Source organism: Sebastes umbrosus, chromosome 12 (assembly GCF_015220745.1).
Source record: "Sebastes umbrosus isolate fSebUmb1 chromosome 12, fSebUmb1.pri, whole genome shotgun sequence".
NCBI classification, from domain to species: Eukaryota; Metazoa; Chordata; class Actinopteri; order Perciformes; family Sebastidae; genus Sebastes; species Sebastes umbrosus.
This window is the reverse complement of record NC_051280.1, coordinates 21,976,218-21,990,290: the sequence shown is the minus strand read 5'-3', so window position 1 is coordinate 21,990,290 and position 14,073 is coordinate 21,976,218. Positions and strand designations below refer to the sequence as shown.

The 14,073-nt window shown below is 39.2% G+C and overlaps 1 protein-coding gene and 2 long non-coding RNA genes across 5 annotated transcripts; 2 read left to right on the top strand and 1 right to left on the bottom strand.

Moving 5' to 3' along the window:
- Nucleotides 1-416: 416 nt before the first annotated feature.
- LOC119498561 lies at nucleotides 417-4,341 on the bottom strand. Of its 2 annotated transcripts, XR_005209130.1 has the most exons (4): nucleotides 4,228-4,341; nucleotides 1,076-3,872; nucleotides 942-990; nucleotides 425-511 (listed from the first exon to the last, which is right to left on the bottom strand). It is a non-coding gene; the product is annotated as an uncharacterized LOC119498561 (long non-coding RNA). The 2 variants fall into 2 exon arrangements; XR_005209129.1 differs by having other exon boundaries at nucleotides 417-990.
- A 2,169-nt stretch (nucleotides 4,342-6,510) lies between these two features.
- Nucleotides 6,511-12,268, top strand: metap1d (methionyl aminopeptidase type 1D (mitochondrial)). 2 transcript variants are annotated; one of them, XM_037787545.1, is made up of 10 exons: nucleotides 6,511-6,661; nucleotides 8,985-9,145; nucleotides 9,311-9,460; nucleotides 10,111-10,259; nucleotides 10,381-10,423; nucleotides 10,556-10,665; nucleotides 10,789-10,886; nucleotides 10,998-11,045; nucleotides 11,130-11,208; nucleotides 11,580-12,268. In XM_037787545.1, the coding sequence occupies exons 1-10, from the start codon at nucleotides 6,619-6,621 to the stop codon at nucleotides 11,662-11,664; spliced, it is 966 nt and encodes a 321-aa protein (XP_037643473.1). In that variant the 5' UTR covers nucleotides 6,511-6,618; the 3' UTR covers nucleotides 11,665-12,268. The 2 variants fall into 2 exon arrangements, with proteins under 2 accessions (XP_037643473.1, XP_037643472.1); XM_037787544.1 differs by having other exon boundaries at nucleotides 6,512-6,661; nucleotides 10,502-10,665.
- A 2-nt stretch (nucleotides 12,269-12,270) lies between these two features.
- LOC119498563 lies at nucleotides 12,271-13,555 on the top strand. Its single transcript, XR_005209132.1, has 2 exons — nucleotides 12,271-12,365; nucleotides 12,411-13,555. It is a non-coding gene; the product is annotated as an uncharacterized LOC119498563 (long non-coding RNA).
- The last annotated feature ends 518 nt before the right edge of the window (nucleotides 13,556-14,073 follow it).

The window sequence follows — 14,073 nt, the reverse complement described above, 5'->3', positions numbered from 1 at the left end:
TAGGCCCATGGAGTCAGACCAAAATGGGATCACATACATCTATTATATACTTCTTCTCTTAATGTTAATGTTAATGTGGCCACTCTCCCATTAAAATGCTGCTTAGGCATTAATAGTAATATTCAACTAAATATGGTATTTCAATATTTCTGCTTTTACATTGATGACCAAGTTTGATAGTGCGTGTCGGTGTTTTATATATATATATATGTATGTATGTATGTATGTATGTATATGTATGTATGTATGTATGTATGTATGTATGTATGTATGTATATATATGTATGTATGTATGTATATATATGTAACCCACGTGCTGGAGCCTCTCTGCACACCCTGGGACTCTGCGTTGTGTTTATTGTGTGATGGGTTATGGTGCAGAGAAAAGGAAACACCGTCACAGGAGTTCTGGATTGTGGTCGAGACCGGGAACACTTTATTCGTCCACAACATCGGCTGTCATCTCAACTGTTGGTCCACAACTTTATGAAGCAGTGAAAGCAAAGTAAACCTCCATGAGGAAAATATATTCTAGTACAAAAGTAAACAGAGAAAAATAATAATCTAACACTGAAAGTAAATTACAACACATAAAATGATATAAGGCACTCTTAACATAAGATCTAACGTGAAAATAATTTAAATGAAACAATAAGACAGATATCAGACAATAACTAAACAGGATAATTCTCCAGCCTGCACTATGTTCTCCTCCCCCGAGAGGGCGCTCTGCTCGTACACAGTAACAAGCCAACATTACGCCCACTATTTACATATAAAACATATCTTCTCACTTTTCCAACACACGCCAAAGTGAAAGACAACATCTTAATTATCACTTTAGTTGAACAGATTAACTGGAAGGGTGTTTTTAATTAATATATTTTACGATGATGCGGGCCGCCATGCTTACCTTATGAAGCAGTGAAAGCAAAGTAAACAAGAAAAAATGGCGTCCCACACGTCACTGCATTTCATAACTACTGTGTCCTGTAACAGACAAACATGGATAATTGCTCAATTCTGGATGGGAATTACAGCGACACCTGGTGGCTGATTTAGACTACTGCCTTACATCATCATGAGTGCTGTCTTTTACTGTCTTAATTCATCTTCAGTTCAATCAATATGAGCCGGTCACAGCTGGTTGTAATCAACATAGATGTCACATTGTTTGTACATTCTTGTTGACTGTAACAGACCCCTGCAGAGTCCGATCAGATACCACTATCACATATGAGGTATAAGACTTGAGTTATTAGATTGTCTTGTGTTGCTGGTTGCTGGCTAACGTTAGCGGTTAGCCCTCAGTCGCCAAATGTCAATACAACATTGCTGATTATGTCCAATACAAATGTAAACAAACGTTAGCTAACGTTAGCTTGTTGTTGTGACCGTGGGGGAGGAGGAGCGGTTGCCCCGGTAACGTTTCTCTGTGATGATGCTGCACAGAAATCCGTTCCATTCCAGAACATTATGACGTCACAGTTGATGACACAAAGGACGAGTTCCACATCAAAGGAGGAATTCCAGATAAATGGAATTGAATCAATGGCTTAAAGCATTTTGTTGCCAATCTCCATTTTCCCACCACTCACACAGACACAAACTTGTGTATCACATTAACGACATCAACTTGATCTGGATATTGGCAATATCAAGACCAAACCAAACCAAACAGGACTGTTCGATCACGGAAAGAACAGTTTTTTATTCCCCCTGAGTTTCACAAATTTAGACAAACTCTCTCAGCATAATGTTTCTAGGTCTGGGTTTTCTTGTGGGTGCTATTGTCACTAAAACTGTCAGAAGGCTCCTTGAGCCATACCTCAGTAAAGATGACAGCAGTGGAGATGAAGAAATGGAACAAATCAGTTCAGTTCCAGATAGAAGTTATGACGAGTTTAGCATTGGAGATAAAGAAATCACTTCACCTGCCTGTCCCACTGACTATATCACCAGAGACTCAGAGGCCGACTCAAGCATCAGCACTGCTGGAGAATGTGCAGCTGTTCCTGCACCACAAATGGAAGAAATCAGTTCAGTTCAAGAAATCAGTTACAATGAGTTGAGCATTGGAAATGAAGAAATCCTCCCACCTGCTGGTACCACTGACCATATCACCAGAGAATCAGAGGCCGACCCAAGAACCAGCACTGCTGGAGAATGTGCAGCTGTTCCTGCACCACAAATGGAAGAAATCAGTTCAGTTCAAGAAATCAGTTACAATGAGTTGAGCATTGGAAATGAAGAAATCCTCCCACCTGCTGGTACCACTGACCATATCACCAGAGAATCAGAGGCCGACCCAAGAACCAGCACTGCTGGAGAATGTGCAGCTGTTCCTGCACCACAAATGGAAGATATCAGTTCAGTTCAAGAAATCAGTTACGAAGAGTTGAACATTGGAGATGAAGAAATCCTCCCACCTGCTGGTACCACTGACCATATCACCAGAGAATCAGAGGCCGACCCAAGAACCAGCACTGCTGGAGAATGTGCAGCTGTTCCTGCACCACAAATGGAAGAAATCAGTTCAGTTCAAGAAATCAGTTACAATGAGTTGAACATTGGAGATGAAGAAATCCTCCCACCTGCTGGTACCACTGACCATCTCACCAGAGAATCAGAGGCCGACCCAAGAACAAGCACTGCTGGAGAATGTGCAGCTGTTCCTGCACCACAAATGGAAGATATCAGTTCAGTTCAAGAAATCAGTTACGACGAGTTGAACATTGGAGATGAAGAAATCCTCCCACCTGCTGGTACCACTGACCATATCACCAGAGAATCAGAGGCCGACTCAAGAATCAGCAATGAGATCTGCAAATTTCCAAACAGATACAACCATTTTTGCATGAATGCAACATTGCAAGCTGCACTAAACCTGAAAGTTGTGCGGGAGAAATTGATGAAACTACAACCAGAGTATTTGACACAACTCTCAACATCACCAGCATTTGTGAGACTGTTTTTGGAAGCCCTCCACAACCCAGGGAGGAGTTTCATTCTATCAGAACTCGCTGAGATTTTGGCAGAATTGAGCTACAGAGTGCCGTCATCGTGCTTTTCACAGACTATTGATCCACTGGATTTATTACAACATGTGCTGGCTTGGTTAAATGACTGTGGGGTACGAACAACTACTCAGGTGACAGAGGAATGCAAGTGTGAAGAATGTAAAAGAACCTGTTGTAAATGCACCACGAACCTGGGCAGCATTTATTTTCTACCTTCACCATGTCTGTATGGTTCAACTGCCTCTCTTCTCAGACATGCTATCAAAGAAGGCCAGGGTGCAAGATACTGTGACGCATGTGGCTCCGCAGCAGAGAGACAAGAAGTGTGGGATAACGTCCCTGACATTCTCACCCTGAATCTGTCTCGAGCGGAAAATGCTTTGTGCACGGTACTCAGAGACCCCGTGGATCCAACTCCTCACATAGTAATTCCTGTTGGAGAAAACAAAACACAGGTCTACTCCCTGTCCTCTGTAATTTGTCAGAGAGACAGTGACGAAGACTCCGGGCACATGTGGTCCTATTTGTTTTCTGATCCTATGAAGGGTACTACCATCAAGGCTGACGGTGATCGCATATCAGTCGTATCAGGACACATGCCAGCTGACATCTACAGACATGGGATAATTTACCTCTATGAGAAGTGCACTTAAATTGCCTCTGGAGGAGAGGATTAGCGTGGGTTTTCTCCGGGTGCTCCGGTTTCCTCCCAAAGTCCAAAAACATGCAGGTTAATTGTTGGCTTTAAATTGACCATAGGTGAAAATGTGAGCATTTCCTCCCACAGTCTGTACAGTTGTGTTGTATTGTATAGTTGTCTGTCTCTGTGTCAGTCTGTGATAGGCTGGCAACCTGTTCAGAAGTGGGTATACTCCGGGTGCTCCAGTTTCCTCCCACAGTCTGTACAGTTGTATTGTATTGTATAATTGTCTGTCTCTATGTGTCAGCCTGTGATAGGCTGGCAACGTGTTCAGGGTGGTTATAAATTTGTATTAGCCATGTGTTTACTACGTGTTCATTTGCATATGGGGCGGGGAAGTGAGATCGGATCACAAGTGGCCACTGAAGACGCATGTAGAGACGCATTTTAATGCCAGGTGTGAACAGATGTACTTAAAGCTGTTCACTTATGATCGGATCACTGAGGACGCATGTTAATACCAGGTGTGAACAGGGCCTAAGTGTCAGCCTGTGATAGGCTGGCAACCTGTTCAGGGTGGGTTTACTCCGGGTGCTCCGGCTTCCTCCCACAGTCTATACAGTTGTATTGTATTGTATTGTATAGTTGTCTGTCTCTATGTGTCAGCCTGTGATAGGCTGGCAACCTGTTCAGGGTGGGTTTACTCCGGGTGCTCCGGTTTCCTCCCACAGTCTGTACAGTTGTATTGTATAGTTGTCTTTCTCTATGTGTCAGCCTATGATAGGCTGGCAACCTGTTCAGGGTGGGTTTACTCCGGGTGCTCCGGTTTCCTCCCACAGTCTGTACAGTTGTATTGTATAGTTGTCTGTCTCTATGTTTCAGCCTGTGATAGGCTGATAAGCAAACATAATAATATGTTTATAAAAAAATAAATAAAAAACATGAATTCAAATGACAGATAATGTATTGGTTTTGATATTTTAGTTTTGTTTTTTTTCAATGAGGATATGGACGATGTGAATGGCATGATGAAATTCACTGGGCAGAAGTTTAATTTTCTGCTGTGGATAATAATAATAATTAAAAAATTCTCTTCAGTACCTGCTTTCTCTGATTCACCTCATTTACCAGCAGCAGAATTTCTTTCCTGCACCACTTTGGTTTTCTTTACTTTCAGCCAATTTGTTATTCTTTCATCATGTTTTATATATTTAAATATCATCGATTTTTGTGTTTTTCACTTGTGAAGCAAATTATAGGGATTCACCCAAATAGAATTAACCTTAACATTGAACTCAAGTGATCAAAAATGAACAATTGGGCAGATGTAGGTTAAATCGTCTCTTGGCTATTCTTCTCTTTTTATACATATGATTAATCATGTCATTACTTGAGAGCTGCTCTTAAAGGATACTTCTACACTTGTATCTGCATTTTTTAAGTACAATTACACAAGTTTGTGTAATGTTACAATTAATGCCTAAACAGGATAACCAGATTAAGCCGGTAGAGGGGCACTGGGGCAAAAGTAATCTGTGGGCCTCTGTATTGACCCATTGATTGGTGTAATTTGGTTAAACAAAAAGTTAACTAAGAATATGCATCATGTACATTTTTACACAGGCTGACAAGACAGATAACAATGCAGAATCTACTTGAAAGCCCATTATCATTTGAGTTTGTTTGTGCTTTGGTTGTGCCAATATCAAAGTCATTTGCAATTAATCAAATGACCACAAACCAAGAGATACACAATACATTTGGGGCCAAAGCATCATATTAAAAGTCTGTTTTTATCTGCATTTTTTCGAAATATATAAATAAGCTACTACAGTTGGTGGACTAAATAGTTGGTATTTTATTTTATTTTATTTTGTGGTTAATGTATGTGCATGTAAACACATCACTATTTATCTTTTTTTTCTGCTACTGATAAACACCAAGCCCCAGAGATGTGTATGGGAACATTTTTGGACTTGCCTGAATAATTGAATTCTTTATTTACCTCATTTACAAGCTAATTGATTTATAAACAGATATAATGTGTGGTCTTCTCAGTTAATAGAAATTCTTGAGGATGAAAACAGACATGCAGGTTCCAATTTGTCACTGAAGCTGTGATGGCAATCAATATTTGTTTTTTTCACCGTGTTACCATTACATCCGATGATTGCCAAGTATCAACTGTATCAAGAGGTAGGTCCATGGAGTCAGACCAAAATGGGATCACATACTTCTATTATATACTTCTTCTCTCCTACCGGGTTAATGTGGCTACCCTTCCATTAAAAGGCTGCTTAGGCATTTATAGTAATATTCAAATATTTCAATATTTCTGCTTTTACATTGATATATATATATATATATATATATATATGTATGTATGTCTGTATGTATATTTGTATGTATGTATGTATGTATGTATATATATCTCTCTCTCTATACATATATCTCTCTCTATATATAGAGAGAGATATATGTATATAGATAGATAGATAGATAGTAACTGCAAAACATGTAAAGTAAGTAGTGCAAAGTACAAAGAACAAAAAAATATATCAGATATAAAAATACAAGGAGATGAAGAAAACTGTTAAAAAATGAGTATAGTGCAGGGTAACTGTACTATACTATATATATATAAACATATAAATAAGGAAATAAATAAATAAAAAATGAAATAAAAATGACACGTGCAAGAGACTACATTTGTTGTGAACTTCTTCTTTTTTTAAGACTATTTTTTAAGCTTTTATGCCTTTTTATTTGATTGATTGATTGATCTAGTCAGAGATAGTATTGAGAGAGGGGTGATGACTCTGCCCTGATACACGGTGCGCCTGCTCTACCAGCTGAGCTACCGCGTGAACGTAAACCATGGATGTAAACTTCCGGTGTAATATTTCCCGTCATGCATCACGTGACCTCCACACACCACGTGACCACCGATAAAGCTCCATGGCGGCGCCCTGTTCTACAAGACTAGCAACAAGATCAGCAGGTACTGAGCTAAACTCTGTCCATACTCAGATAGACAGCCGATACTAGGGCTGCTCGGACCCCCGGGTCCCTGCGTATCTTAAGAACAAACACTTATATAACAAATACATTCAAACATGGCAGCAGCTCTGGTGTTTAGTAAGTGAATGGGCGGTGTTTGTCACAACTGCTGTTAGCTATTGCTAACAGTTTATGAGAATAAAATCATAATATTATGAAAATAAAGTCATAATATTACGAGAATAAAGTCATAATATTACGAGAATAAAGTCATAATATAACGAGAATAAAGTCATAATATTATGAGAATAAAGTCAAGATATTATGAAAATAAAGTCATAATATAACGAGAATAAAGTCATAATATTATGAGAATAAAGTCATAGTTTAACGAGAATAAAGTCAAGATATTATGAGAATAAAGTCAAGATATTATGAGAATAAAGTCATAATATTATGAGAATAAAATCATAGTTTAACGAGAATAAAGTCATGATATTACAAGTATAAAGTCATAATTTACCGAGAATAAAGTCATAATATTATGAGAATAAGTCATAATTTAACGAAAATAAAGTCATAATATTATGAGAATAAAGTCATAGTTTAACGAGAATAAAGTCAAGATATTATGAAAATAAAGTCATAATATTATGAGAATAAAGTCATAGTTTAACGAGAATAAAGTCATGATATTACAAGTATAAAGTCATAATTTACCGAGAATAAAGTCATAATATTATGAGAATAAGTCATAATTTAACGAAAATAAAGTCATAATATTATGAGAATAAAGTCATAGTTTAACGAGAATAAAGTCAAGATATTATGAGAATAAAGTCATAGTTTAACGAGAATAAAGTCATAATATTATGAGAATAAAGTCATAATATAACGAGAATAAAGTCATAATATTATGAGAATAAAGCCATAATATTACAAGAATAAAGTCATAATATAACGAGAATAAAGTCATAATTTAACAAGAATAAAGTCATGATATTACGAGAATAAAGTCATAATTTAACGAGAATAAAGTCATAATATTATGAGAATAAAGTCATAATATAGTCGTAATATAACGAGAATAAAGTCATAATATAACAAGAATAAAGTCATAATATAACGAGAATAAAGTCATAATTTAACAGGAATAAAGTCATAATATTACGAGAATAAAGTTACAATATTATAAAGTAGTAATTTTAAGTGTTATTTTATTTTTTACTCGTAAAGTTATGACTTCATTTTCGTAATATTACGACTTTTTTCTCGTAAATTCATGACTTTATTCTGTAAATCTCAGATGTTTTTTCCCTCAATGTGGCCCTAATACTCCGTAGTACATTTGCTCTTTGGCCCTCACTGCATTAGACCTATATACTATAAACTTGGACTATAAGCTGTGTTACCTTCATCAAAATGCTCAAATGTTTTCCAGCTCCAGAAAGATATTTTTTTATTATTTTTGCCTAAAATGGCTATTTTGATAGTAAAGGTTGCTGACCCCTGTGCTAACCTGTGTGTCCCTTGTGTGTAATGGACTGATTTCACATCCAATACCTCTGAATATGAAGCAGTGCAGTACAACATCACCATTAACTATAACCTCAGTTCTAAAACATCATAAAAGACAGAACAGTTGTTTGGATTGCATACAGGTGTACCTAATAAAGTGGCCACTGAGTGTATCTTGCATACCCTCACCCTTATGAACTGCTTATTTAAAGTTCCCAGTGTACACAGCAGACTGTACATTTGCCCAGATACCAACCAGCACTCCTATGCTGGAATAATAAAGTTTTTATGTAATTAATATATCATAATATTAGATGTTAATGTGTATTCATTAACATACATAGCATAATTCATTTTGAATAGAAATGATGGTGCACTGACTGTTTTGTTATGTGTGCAAGTTTGTTGTGTGGCAAGGTTAGATAGATATGTCATAAACTGCTCAATATTCAGCATCAGAGACCAGTACTGGCAATAGAAATGTATACAATCAAACAAAGCAGCTTGTGGTCTTCATGTAATACCTGTAGCCCTGACTTGTAGTGACGTATATTATTTTAGTTTATTCCCATATTATTTTGTGCCTTTACCGTATAGTTTAATAAAGGGATTACATGCAATAAAGTTCCCCGGCCAGACTCAAACTGGGAATGTTGCGATTACCTTGTCAGTGAATTAAACCTCGAGGTCACCAGGACACCCCATGTAGTTTCATATTTGAGGAGGTGCTCATCGGCTATGGTTGGACACACATTAGCGGGGGATCCCAGACGTCTTCTTCACTGTGTTGCTTTCCTTTTCTCCAGGACTAGGTGGTTTCCTGCGGAGACTTTGTTGTTTAAGAAGCTGTGGTCCCCCCACAGCCCTACTGTGTCAGCAACATCGGCACTTCTTCTGGAGGAAGTGGAAAAGTTCTCACAGTGTAGTTCGCCCAGCTACTGTTAGGCCGGCCTGTGCAGTACCCAAGGTACAGTACCTCATGTTTTTACAGCCCTGCTCAGGCAAGTCAGCTAATTTTATATTGTAGTTTGGTCTCCATCTCTAAATAATTACTCTGTTTTAATATGAAGCCTTGGCACAACAATATGACCCACCCTTCGTATCCTGTCTTTCCTCTCTTCCCTGACTGTAGCACATTGTGCGGCCTGACTATGTAGGCACTGGACTGCTCCCAGAATGGCCCGACTACATAGAGATCAAATACCAAGAGCAGATCGAAGGCCTTTCCAGAGCATGTCAGCTAGCCAGACATGTACTGCTTCTAGCTGGACGCAGTCTGAGGGTAAGCAGTCAGGGCTTCTCCACTTTTTTCCTAAGTGTCCCGCAACTGTCCCGAATTCTACTTTTAACTGTCCTCTCTGCCGTTGGCCACCAGTCCGCTGTGACCTCCGGCAGGACTAAACGAAAAATAGTTTTTTTTTCGTTTCTGACACTTTGGATTTAATCCAATATAAAAACTATCAAAAACGTACACGGACCAGAGTTCTGTGAATCTGCACTCGATTGCACTTCCTCAACGACCGGATGTGTGTCTCGGTATACTGTACTGAAATTGAATTACAAGAATGGAATTTGAGTTGTGAAAACTGAATGTGGAAGTATAGAGAGAGTTGAATTTTCAGTGAGGATCTCTCTCTATGATTGATTTTGTGTGTGTAAGCACGTAGCATAGAGCTTGTGCTGGGCGGTGCCACCTCGCATTTTTCATACCTAACAATTAAAATGATATATATTCCATGGCACATTTAATGTAATAACCTCATTTGTAATTCTAAGTCTCTCTACTGTGTGTCCCTAGGTGCTATTTTTATTGTCCCCGGGACAACGGGACATCCTTAATTTTGAGCGTTGTAAGCACCCAATCATTACAAGTAATGTTTGTGTTTCCATGTCATCAAAAACAACATAATAGTTTTGACCTGTGACTTCCAGGTTGGTATGACCACAGATGAAATAGACTTCATCGTGCACCAGGAGACAATCAAGCACAACGCCTACCCATCCCCTCTCAGATACGGGGGTTTCCCCAAGTCAGTCTGTACATCTGTGAACAACGTGGTCTGCCATGGCATACCTGACAGGTAAATGGGCTGGACATTCACTCATTCAGTTGTACATTATTGAAAGTGTAAGGGATTCTCTGTGTATGCACCATTCATTATTTATTCATTATTTATTATTGTTTATGCCTGTGTCCTGCAGTCGTCAACTTCAAGACGGCGATATCATCAACGTTGATGTCACTGTGAGTTGATGCCTCATACAGACGCACAAACACAGGAAAACACTGCTCCCATCACTGACTTCTGCCTATTCACAATAGGTGTATTTGGATGGTTACCATGGTGACACCTCAGAAACCTTCTTGATTGGCCAGGTGGATGAGGATGGGCAGCGATTGGTGGAAACTGCCAGGCGCTGCCGAGATGAGGCCATCGCTGCCTGCAAGCCGGGCGCACAGCTCTGTGTTATAGGAAACACTATCAGGTGCGCTAAATATACACACAATGTATACACATGTAAAATACATACCTACAAAATACATACCTACCATAAAATCACATTTGCTGTTTCTAATATGTCAACTAATGTTTTTTGTTCTTCTGGCAGTGAAATCGCCCATGCCGGTGGCTTCCAAGTGTGTCCTTATTTCATTGGACATGGAATAGGTTCCTACTTTCATTGCCATCCTGAGATCTGGCACCATGGTAAGTTTGGGTCTGTAGTCAGGAGCACCTGCCCTTGTGTGCATCACATGTGTGTTTGTATGGTCTTTTAATAATTAATGAAGAGAATCCTCTTTTTCTCTTTATTTTCAGCTAATGATAATGACATGACCATGGATGAAGGGATGTCTTTCACAATAGGTAAGTTATCTTTTTCAATTTGCGTGCACATTTAAGATGCCACTGTGTACGAGCGTGGGGCTGATATTGTGTGTTTGTTTGTAGAGCCCATACTGATGGAGGGTTCTGCAGAGTTTAGAATCCTGAGGGACAAGTGGACCGCGGTGTCTGCAGACGATAAAAGGTACGTGGCGGACAACCAGGAATATCTTGGCTGTGTGTTTGTTAGCAAAACGTTTTTCCCGACTAAATGCTAGAATCAATTGAGCACGTAAAAGCCACAAAACGTAGTTCTATCTACGCTTTAGTTGTGCTGTTAGGTCTATTTCTTAAACTTTGGAGAGAGTCAAGATAGATGTTTCCCCCTGCTTCCAGTCTTCATGCTAAGCTAAGCTAAGCTAACTGCTTCCTAGCTCCAGTTCCATACTTACACACAGACTTAAGAGTGGGATCAATCTTCTCTCACACTCCAAACTCACAAAAAAGCATATTTCCCCACATGTTGAACTATTCCTTTAAACCTTACATGTGTTTTCTTAATTGACATTCATGCAGGTCGGCTCAGTTTGAACACACGGTGGCCATCACATCTGACGGAGTGGATATTCTCACCAAACTGCCAGAAGAGAGCAATCTGTAACCTGAAGGAATCAGAGGCCCTGTTCAGACCTGGCATTAACATGCGTCCTGGGTGATCCAATCACAAGTGGACAGCTCTAAGTACAGATGTGAATGCACACAAGACGCACTGAGGACGCATAGTGAGCCGATCGCTCAGACCACATTCAGAGGTGGTCTGGGTCGCATATGGCCACATTCTTTTAACAGTGTGTACGCAAATGTGTCCTGGGCCACACTGAAGGCCCACCTACTCAACCGACATCCCGCTTGGATCCGCAAGGTTTCTGCGTCCTCAGGTGAATAGACAGGCAGACGTGAGCCTCGCGGCATGGAAATGGCTTCTGTATCCTGTCCGTACAATATCAATTGACTACATATCTACAGACTAGGCACGGGAATTGCATTGTTTCATACTGTTTGTGATGTGTGGGTGTATATGTTCTAGTGCTTTGCACAGACCTGACACCCACCAGCCTTTCCGCTCGCTCGCTCCCATCCCTCTCTGTACCCCACTGTTGCGTCGGCACGGAGGTTAATAAAATGTATCAAAATTTACGAATATGTAGGATATTACTACTGACATTCATGTAATATTAGGTCACAACATCCGCTGTATTAGCCGTGTGTTTACTACGTGATTATTTGCATATAGGGCGGGGAAGTGAGATCTGATCACAAGTGGTCACTGGAGACACATGTGGAGACGCATTCTAATGTCAGGTGTCCACTTGTGATCGGATCACCCAAAACGCATTTTAATGCCAGGTCTGAACAGGGTCTAACAGCTGACCCTCACATCAGCTGTTAGAAATCTCTTTACCTCAAACTACCTGAGAAAACACTACTGCAAGAACTTGAATGGTTATTCAGCCAGGCGTATTTAAAACGAGCGTGTAGTTTCTACCTCTAAAGTGTATAAAAAGTGAAATAAATGTTCTTATTTTGCTTTTAATTCTTAACTAGGGATTATTACACACACAGTATCTGCATATTTAGTTGGAGTGAGTTCAGTTGCCAAAAAACAATCAAATTTTAATAAGTAAAATAATATTTGAATCATCCTTAAAAAAAACTTCTAATATTTATGTAACTTTACGACACAATCGTCTTCATGTCAGTAATTAAACGCCCCAGAAACATTACAGAGGACATGACCTCAGCGTCCTCAGTGTTGACTATGGCCCTGAATACGAGCTCAGCAGTAGTTATGTTCATGTGCTCAAAACCTTTTGTTCATATTAGATATTTTGTCAATTCTGTGAGTGGAAATGTGTCTCTTGGTTAAGTGACATACTGTGTCGTCAGGTACAGCCAGTAGATGGCAGCACACACTTTAATTAACTGTACTTTGAGCATGCTGTAGCAAGCACAGGCTTCACATCCTCCCTCCTGTCACTCCCAACACACCACATCTGTCTGTGGCCCATAACCATAAGTGGAAAGCACTGTTAGATTAATCTAAACCAAGTCTCGATAATGAATCGCTGTTGAACGTCTACTCCCAGGGCCTGAGGCTGATTTAATTTAACTGCCCAACCTGACAATAGTTTTTCATAGTATCACCAGGTTCCTAATCATGACAGATTGGTTCAGTTCTCTATGTATAAAACTAAAAACTAGAGGGCAAAAATGCTGCTCGGGGGTTGTAAATTCCTCTCGCAGCATCATCCTTTTGTTCTAGTTGTCAAATTCATCTCTATATCGTTTGTCCACAGGTGGATTTGATAAATAAAAAGATTTGATCCAATATCTCACATGGTTCTTTCTCTCTCTATCTCACCAGCCCTTGTTCTTTTTACAGTAACAGGGACATTTCTCACTAAACTCAAATTACAGGTTTGTTAATTGACTCAGAAGTTAGATTACAGTGTGCAGTATGTGAGTGATTAAACGCTTCTCCTACAACATTATCAAGTCCTCAAAGAGTTCATCTGTCCATAATGCTTTGTGGGGAAATTTATGTTTTTGTAATGATACTTCTCAATGCGTCTGTAACTGAAGAGAGTGTGGTGAAGTGAAGATGCCTCAGAGGGATAAAAAAAAAAAATACATAGGCGGAGAAATTGGATTCCAGCCCACTGGGTGTGTTTTCACTTCCTGCCAATATGCTGTGTGTGTGTGTTTGTTTCTGTGCTCATGTCAGTGCCAGTTTGTGGGTGGGGCAGGAAGGATTAGACAAATAAAGGTAGAGCAGCTAATCAGAAGTCTGGTCATGTCCAGCCAGGAAATGATTCACATATAATGATTTCATATGATGTAAGACATTATGATGATAAGGATTATACTTGTGTATTTATTCAGCTTTTATTAAACTAGAGGGACAAAATCTGAATTTTAAACCGTAAAGAAAGACCTCCTAAAACACACTGAACTGAATCTTTATTGTATCTTGGGTTATTTGATGAAGCAATACTTTTGATTTTAGGGC